The sequence below is a fragment of the Manduca sexta genome, chromosome 9 (assembly GCF_014839805.1).
Source record: "Manduca sexta isolate Smith_Timp_Sample1 chromosome 9, JHU_Msex_v1.0, whole genome shotgun sequence".
In the NCBI taxonomy this organism is placed as follows: domain Eukaryota; kingdom Metazoa; phylum Arthropoda; class Insecta; order Lepidoptera; family Sphingidae; genus Manduca; species Manduca sexta.
Genome location: NC_051123.1, coordinates 300027 through 309309, shown reverse-complemented (window position 1 = coordinate 309309; position 9283 = coordinate 300027). Strand labels below are relative to the sequence as shown.

General features: G+C 35.5%; 1 protein-coding gene across 1 annotated transcript; it reads right to left on the bottom strand.

Moving 5' to 3' along the window:
• Window positions 1-252: 252 nt before the first annotated feature.
• LOC119188841 lies at window positions 253-9272 on the bottom strand. Its single transcript, XM_037436881.1, has 2 exons — window positions 8757-9272; window positions 253-8461 (listed from the first exon to the last, which is right to left on the bottom strand). Exons 1-2 carry the CDS (start codon window positions 9270-9272, stop codon window positions 8243-8245), a joined length of 735 nt encoding a protein of 244 aa, XP_037292778.1. The 3' UTR covers window positions 253-8242.
• Window positions 9273-9283: the final 11 nt, after the last annotated feature.

The window sequence follows — 9283 nt, the reverse complement described above, 5'->3', positions numbered from 1 at the left end:
GTATTTCTATGATTTATGGATAGTATGGTTATGGACTGTAGTAGTAATAAGTGGGAAGTCACTGGATGCGGGCCGCTTTCAATAGATCGATCTTAAAATCTTTGGGGGAGGCCCTTGTTTAGCAGTGGACATCCTGCGGCTAATAATGATTATGATATTTTACGACAAGCAGCTGACAAGCTAGGATGCTTGGAATTGGATTCGATTACTATAGGATTTAAGAATAAAAGGTATAAAAATAAAACTCGTCCAAATATTCTATACATTTATAAAACACTCAGTGCGAACAATGGTTGCGGCGACCACCGCGAGTTACACTCAGTGAAAACAGTTTATTTCTACTTCACTCCGCATTGACTATGGGTGGACGCGCGGATACTAACACATCATATATATTTTATATATATGAGCACAGCAAAGGGACCCCGCTGCACCTGATGGTAAGTGGTATTAGGTCCAATAGAAAATCGACTGACGAGAGATGATTACCCCTCGACAGTCGACACAATTATGCCGGCCTGTGGAACGGATATACACGAGCTGATCCAGGGACGCGACACATGTGTGTCACTATGGCGTTTGAACATAATATATTGTACGGTCGCTATCCGAGCGGATATATCTCCTACCACCAGCAAAATCCTTATTAGTGGATGTAATTGTGAAAATTCAAAACGTTTATGAACAAATAATTATATAAATCACATATTTGGAGCTCTGATAAACCAAACCTTTAATTCCTAACCCGTAAATAAAATATCAATTAATTCGATTTTGGTGTAATTTGCAATCGATATAGTTTTATAATCGATTTTTGTTTAAAATCGATAAAATAAATCAAAACATAAATATTTATCAGAATTTTTAGACAAGGTTTTTTTAAAAGTGATTTGAAAAGATTGTTTCAATAAAGTATTTTGTTTATTTGGAATAAAGTGTCATGGGTATAAATAACTGACTTGAATAACATTAAGTTTATCTATCAAAATTAGTACATAGTTAATGACCTATAATTATTAAAAAAGAACTCTATTCGGAAGTATTTGAATTCAATATTTTTCATCCATTCTCTCCGACTACGGTGTCATTATAACTGTGTTGATCCGCGCGCCCAACATTAACACATAACGACTATATAACCACAGTAACATCGGTAACACTGGCTTTGTAACGACAGCAAGTCACCACCAACATACTCGAATACTATACACAAAAAAATATTTCGAGATTTACAAATAATTTCAAATCTATCTAAAGGCTATCTGCTGACTTTGAATAATTTAAGTATTAATGCAATAAAAACGTTAATTAATGGACTTAAATGTGATACAAAACAAATAAAATCAAATAAAACTATAATGTTGGGAAAGCAGGGGCTGAACTAGGAAACAACTAACCCATAAACGGTCAAAATGTCTCCACATAAGTAAATCACATTTATTGCAGCAGAGAGATATTTGATTCATAATTTCTCAGCTAAGCCCAGCTTTATTTCACAGTCCAATACCATGTTATAGAGACAATAAATATCCTAGATCTTTTGAAATAAGTCAGCAGATATTGTTACAAAAATAAATTAAACAAGACAATATTTAACGGTTAAGGTACACACGTTATACAAATTAACATAAATCCCTTAGTAATGTGCGTACAATGTTAACTATTAACCCTTTCTGTGCAAAACAATTATTCCTAGAACACGAGTAATACAATCCTTGTACCAAACTTTTCCTGCAAGTTTACTGGGACGTATAAAGACGTCTTGTTCCTTTCATGACGTCTTGATACGTCGAAGCACAAAAAGAGTTAAACACGACACAACAATACCACAATGTAAATGGAAAGTAAACACGCGATGCATTCGTTCCTAAAATATCTAGTCACTAAAACCATTTTTATTTAAGCTCTTTCTTATTACAACTACTATAATAGAAATGCAATAAATTCCATATTTAATCGGAATCATTAGTCAACGTTAGTTATAATAGTAAATGTCTTTATGAAAAATGTTACCTTTATTTTGTGAGAAAATGTTAAAACCATTTATAATAATACTCACCATTTATGAGAGCATGTAATACAAAATACCAGTAATCCACAATGGATCAGAATCAAAATCTTCACCCTTTACAAAAGAACAATTAGTCCGACTATAATGGCTCCAAATTGCTTACGTCCAATACGTATTTTTTGTCATTGTATTATATAGAAACTCAATTTTCTCACAAATCAAAGGCATGTTTTGGCAAATAGGAAGAGTAAAATTGGAAGATTTAAAAATTCAACACAATTAACCAGTGATATTACGTTTAACAATGGTAGAGGCCATGTATGACTTACTAGTTAGGAACTCGGGGCAAATACACTAAGCAATTAGAAGACATTTTAAATGTACTAGAAATGAATATTATTACATGAAATGCACTTTTCGCATCGAGTCCTCAATTTAGACACAAACATTTCTCGTAAGGCTGCATATATTTTCACATTAAATTATTAGCAAAAAACGTTCAACCCATCCCAAACGGTTTTACACATCCTAAAATCACTGTTTTCATACTTGAAACTCTTGGTAGTTATACCAACAATAAACCATGAGTTTTCGGTGAGTTATTGCATCAAATTTGAATGACGTGATTATACGTCAACCGCATGAAAGGGGTTAAGAAAAGAATTTAGTTAAAACACAACAATTTATAACCCAATAAATAATTTAGCCTCAAGATTTATTCTAAATAAAGCATGGACATTTTGTAAATCAAAAATTTTTGAGATTCTGAATTTAAGGAAAAAATATTTATTTTTACTGCTTTCAAATAAACCTCTTGTATACAATGGAGTAGACCCTCTACTGATCTTTTGCTTTGAACTATGAATATCTACCTACCCATATAAAACTTCTATGAAATACGATCGATAATACATTTTCTAATCTGAACTCTAAATATAAATGCCTAAACACCAATTTTAACAATAAACCCAAAGTGCAACATACAAGGTAAGTACTCCCTTGATTTCAATTAATGTTAACAATATTTTCATCCATAATACAATTTAAATAAATCCACAAAACAATAGATGGTTACTTTAAATTACTGAATATCTGTGCTACCTTTTATAAAAGTTAGAAGACACCATTATTCCAAAACACTCCCCTACCAACACCGTATCACTACAACAATTATTCCATTTCACTACACTTCACTCTGTCCTAAAGTACATAGTTCCCGGACGCAGCGTCATAATTATCCTTCAAAACGTCTTCTAAACTTCATAAGATCAATTTAATTGTTGTGGTTGAAATCATTTTTGTAAGCTCTTTAGTATTGGAGAATCTTTACTAATATAAAGCTGAAGAGTTTGTTTGAATGCGCTATTCTGAGGAACTACTCAACTGATTTTGAATTTTTTTCTCTTATAGGAAGCTACGTTAAATTGCAATACTCCTAAATGCTTTAGGCTAATTTTTATCATGTGAAAATATTTATCCCAGAAAATCTTCTTCACGCGGGCGGTGCCGCAGGGAAGAGCTTGTATGTGATAAAATTTGGTGAATACGACAAAAAAGGTAAATTTTTTGGAAACCCACAGTAAAATTATCAGTCACTCTATTTCATTATTATTGTAATTATGTAAAGATATTAAAATTATATAGGACTTTTGGAAGTGATAAATAGGAATATTTAAGAAGAAGAGCTGAAGGTTACCCAATATACCAGACTTATAAATGGAAATAACCTTGAATCTTGAAATATGGAGCGTATTATTATTTCTGCAAGACAGTTTTATAGAGCCGACAAAAACAATTTCAACCATCAAACAATACATCGTAACAATTATTTTTCTCTATAAATATAACCATAAATACTTGACCAGTAAACGTTTTTAGTAAAAATGGAAGGAGACCAAAAATAATAATGCAAAAGCAACATGTAAAGCTATATGAACGATCGAAATTAGAAATTATTTCGTCTCTTTAAATGCTCCTATAATAAGGGGTCGTTCCACAAGCGAGTTAATCGCGGCGATAGTAATAAGTTTGTTTAAATAATAAATAAATTTCGATCAACGAAATAAATATACATATATATATCTTTATAACAACCCTCATCACCCACTAATAAATCTATGCCGTGTGTATCAGCCACCACTTTTACAGACATTTTCAATAAACGATCCCAGTCTCAACTTAAATCCAATTCCGAGGATGAAACAATCAAAATAACTTATTCGTATGTTTGTCAGCAAAACTGTGTTCCGATGGGTCCATTTTTGAGATAGATCGCAAAAAGTGATTGGGATAGTTTAGCGGTAAGTCTCACAGCAGAATCGAAACCAACACTTTTTGTGAAGAGCATCAGATCGAGTACAAAGTATATCGATACTCGGATGCTACCTTAATATAATCACATCTAGGCTGTGTTAAAACTGCACTGTATAAAGGAAATAAGCCGATTTACACCCCATAGAATACACGCTTGGCATAACTTCAAATTTCCTCTGTACATGGAAAACGTATAAAGTTTACTCATATAAACAAAATCGATATCGCGCGAATCTCGCCAGTGGAAACAACCCTTAATCGTTACCTTTATTCTAAAATTTTCCCGCGAGTAAAATCATGGTAACACTAAAAAATATTATTTTTTATTACCAAATAAATGGATAACAAAGCTGCCTTGAGTCAACAATTTAGCCTGAAACAATCTCGAAAAGGTATGGAAGGTATTTTAATATAATTTATTTTAAAAATGGCGATCAGAGCGCCTGTTTAAAATTTTGTTTTAAGTCACACAATGACGATGAGCTTTCAATATTGAAAATTTAAACATTATTTCTAAAATGTATGCCCGTTTTCACCAACAACGAACATAAGATTTCATTAGATTACATCTACCGCAAGGTGATATTTTGCAATTCGTTTCCCCAACATATTTCTATTAGGCAACTTAGATAATGACAAATTAGTTTTCCCTAAGACTCGCCGAGCTTCACCGCTCGGTGTCATAAAGTGGCACTGCTGATCCTGGCATATAAGAGTTGTAGTGGTGTGAGAGCGGGAAAGTCTCTACTAGGCAACTTAAAAATTGTAATTATTCGTTCTCTCGTCTTATAATATTATAATTATAAATGCGAAAAGTTTATGGAAATGTTAATTTGTTAGAAATCGCTGAACAAATTTACACTATGAACTGGATCACCATATAGACTACTTTTTGTCTCGGTAATTTACTCCCTTGGGTAACATTTACATATTTACTATGATTTTTTTACTCAGATGGCGCTGGCATCACACATATGGCTGCAGTGGTTGAGATTTTTGTAGTGGGAATCATTTCCTTTTCAAAATCTAGTCTGTTAATTGAAAATATGTTTCAAAGATGGCCAATCCTAGAATTTTTTATTATAACTTTAGTTTACTTAGTAATTAATTGTCCTCCTTGTTAGATAATTCCTATAGTCAGTGAAAAGGGGCATTACTTTTCCCCAAGACCAAATTTTTATCTCCGCTAAATAAGGCCAAACACTAAAATTTTCGCCATTGAAAGCTCATTAATAAACATTTTTCTGTGCGTTACACCTATAAATATATTATATTGGAACTATAAATTTTAATTACATTATAATATGGAAACACCAAGGCCATCGCAGGCTCACACTGGGAGCTGCCCATCCACTTAACATATAAATAAGAGATTCCTAAAATAATGACTGTATTAACCGCGATATAAATGAAAAGCTACAAAATATCTAGATTCTAATATTTGTATAGATTACCGTCTACGGCAATTAATTTGGCATCTTTGAAAACATTCACTGGTGGTATGTCTATCGGTTGTGAGAGACCGTATGTACCGATCTGAGTGAACCCACTTCACCTGATGGTAAGTGGAGTGGAGATAGTATCGACTGACTGGAGATGTTAATTCCACTAGCCGATACAATTATGCCGGCCTGTTTGAAACCGGATATACACAGGATGATCCCGGAACGCGACCCACGTGGGCCACTATGGAGTTTTACGCCTTGTGTAGTGACAAATCGGATACAAATATCCTACCAGCAAACCATGTGATAGAGTTACTCATGGCAGAGTAGGCTATAAAATTAGGTTTGGTAGGCCTGTGACATATCGTACTCAAGCTGATTCCGAAAAGCGACACTTAAGATAGCCATTATGATGGAATTATTCCGGGAACACGGGCGGAACCGCACACAAAATTAACATTTATGTTTGAATTATGAAAGATTAAAACGAGTTTGCCGTGACACCAAATTAATTGCTGTCGACTTATGATGCTATATTAAATCTATTAAACTAACATTGCAATGCATTTGTTTCAATCCAAAATACACCTTATTAACCGTTATTAAAACACAATTAGTTTAAAATGCGTATTTCATATATTTATATGTAAAATAAACAAGCCTGCTGTGTAACCGATAGCAATTAATGCTTTAAAAGTCACAGTCATAATCCGCTAATAAATAAATATATATATTCTAAAACGTATCACAGCCTATATAACATTAACGACAAACATTAATAATTATTAAAATCCACGTCGAGATTTTGTGGGAAATGATGCTTAAAATTCATATCCACTGGGGAAGGCAGATCTTGTAGTTAAAAAGTATAATACGCGCAATTTAACTAGGTGTGAAGTTAGGTACGAGTTAATTCGCTATAACACTGGCTACCTTCATATCGATGGCGAAAATGAACCAATTAGAATAAACTTTATTTCACAAGCTTACAAATGAGTTATTTTGTTTGCCATAAAAATGCAGTTAAGATATTAAGAGTTTATCCAAATCCGCCGTACGTAATAGTTCGTTTTATTTAACTTAATCGAATATATCTATACATATTATAAAACAAAGCCTCCTTTTCTGTCTGTCTGTATGTTATCGATTTTCTCAAAAAATACTGAACGGATTTTTATGAAATTTGGTATGGAGATAGTTTAAGACCCTGGGAAGGTTATAGGCTACTTTCTATTCCGGGAAAATATATAGAGGGACTTTTATCCCGGAAAACTTTCACGGCGAGAAAAAACTAGTTGTAAAAATGAAAACATATTTTTCCAAATTAAATTGCGCGTATTTATATGTGGGTAGTTGTATATTGTTACATAGGCCGTGCAGTGGACAAGCTCCGACACGGAGCGGTCGCGTTGTAAGCGTCATGCCATCTACTGTCTACAGTCACTGACTTGGCGTTACTAGATTTGAGGGTAGTTCTAATGTCAGTACCTGGTATTGGGGTATCTGGGTGCATAGCTTGTAAACCCATGCATGCTTGACATGTAAGCCGGCTAACATGACAGTTACGCGTGTCACAAAAAATAACCTTATTATAATAATAAATAATAATAATAATAAAATATAAAATAAATAATAAGTTTTTTTTCCCCTGATATGCGTACCTGACATGTTAGCCGGCTAACATGTTAAGCATGCAATGGTTAGGAAAGGTACTAAACGTCAAATGTTTATGACATATAACAGAGTTTTCATATATTTCACAAAATATGTTCACACATTATTTATACACCGAATAGATATTTGTTAATATGTGTAATATAATAGTCTCCAGTAAAACATAAAATAAAACTAAAAGAGTAAGCGAATAAGAAAATAAAATGTTGATAAAACATACCAGACATGTTTAATTATTCGTATTTATATTAGAGAGTATCAATTTCATATTATAGACACTAGATGGTGTTATATTTATTCTACACAAATCTAAAGACATGAACGCAAGCGAATAGATAGAAACTCGCCTTTGCATCCAGATACCCCAATACTTTAAAATGCAATCACACGCTTGATAACAGAAATGTAAACATCTACCCACTTTACAAGAAAATTAAAAATAAAGACTATCAATTATGCCCCACCTAACTAAGCTATGTATGGCATACTATAGATACGAAACGGAAACACATTACGATAATATACGGCCGATACAAATAGCTAACTTCAGATCGGTCCAGAACAGACCAATCAAAACAACTCATCCATAATCATGTCAAACATACCACATTCTGATTGGTCCTCCCCGACCAATCCGAAGATACCGATTTAAGACAAGTAAAGATAGCGATCGCAATCGCTCGACAGAAGACATACGTGGGTAGATGTATATTAGTGTTACAAAGCCGGTACAGTAGACACAGCCCTGACCTGCGGCCTAAGACTTTGGTTTCCGGTTCCGTCGAGTGCGGCGTCGGTATCAACTGCGCTTGTCGGCGAGCTCGGCCGCGTCGGCGCGGTCCACTCGCTCGGCGTCGCCGGCGGACTTGTTGCAGTTCAGCGAGTTGGCGCTCTTGGGCTTGGCCGAGCCGAGGAACATCTTCAGTGCGCCCGCGCTCATCAGGTAGAACCAGTACAGCTGGGGTAACAGGAGGATGCAGATGGATACCTTGCAGCCGGTCGGGAGAGATTTTATTGCCTGTAAAAGATTTTATTTTGGGGTTGATAATTTGTATCGGTTCGTGTCATCGCGCTATATGCATAAATAGCAGGTTTTACGTCTCGTATTCCGTGCCCCACAAACCACTGTGGCAGCTACTTATTCCGGATGAGACCTTAAGAATATTGTTCAACCACTAAACTTAATAACTATAATATAAAAGTCTCAAAGTGGTCTCAATTATTTTTTTCCATCGATCATGAGAATGAATCTATGATTTTTTTTTTTTGACATGTTTTAATTGGTTTGGATCGGGGGTGTGTGAATACAGTACCTCGAAGTAAGGCAGGCCGAGCTCGCGGCTGTACATGAGGCACACGTAGGGCAGACTGGCCACGCGGCACACGAAGAACGTGGCGAGCATGAGCAGGCCGTTGAGCAGGTATGTAAATACAGTACCTCGAAGTAAGGCAGGCCGAGCTCGCGGCTGTACATGAGGCACACGTAGGGCAGACTGGCCACGCGGCACACAAAGAACGTGGCGAGCATGAGCAGGCCGTTGAGCAGGTATGTAAATACAGTACCTCGAAGTAAGGCAGGCCGAGCTCGCGGCTGTACATGAGGCACACGTAGGGCAGACTGGCCACGCGGCACACAAAGAACGTGGCGAGCATGAGCAGGCCGTTGAGCAGGTATGTAAATACAGTACCTCGAAGTAAGGCAGGCCGAGCTCGCGGCTGTACATGAGGCACACGTAGGGCAGACTGGCCACGCGGCACACAAAGAACGTGGCGAGCATGAGCAGGCCGTTGAGCAGGTATGTAAATACCGTTGAGGCAGGTATGTACATACACTCAAGAA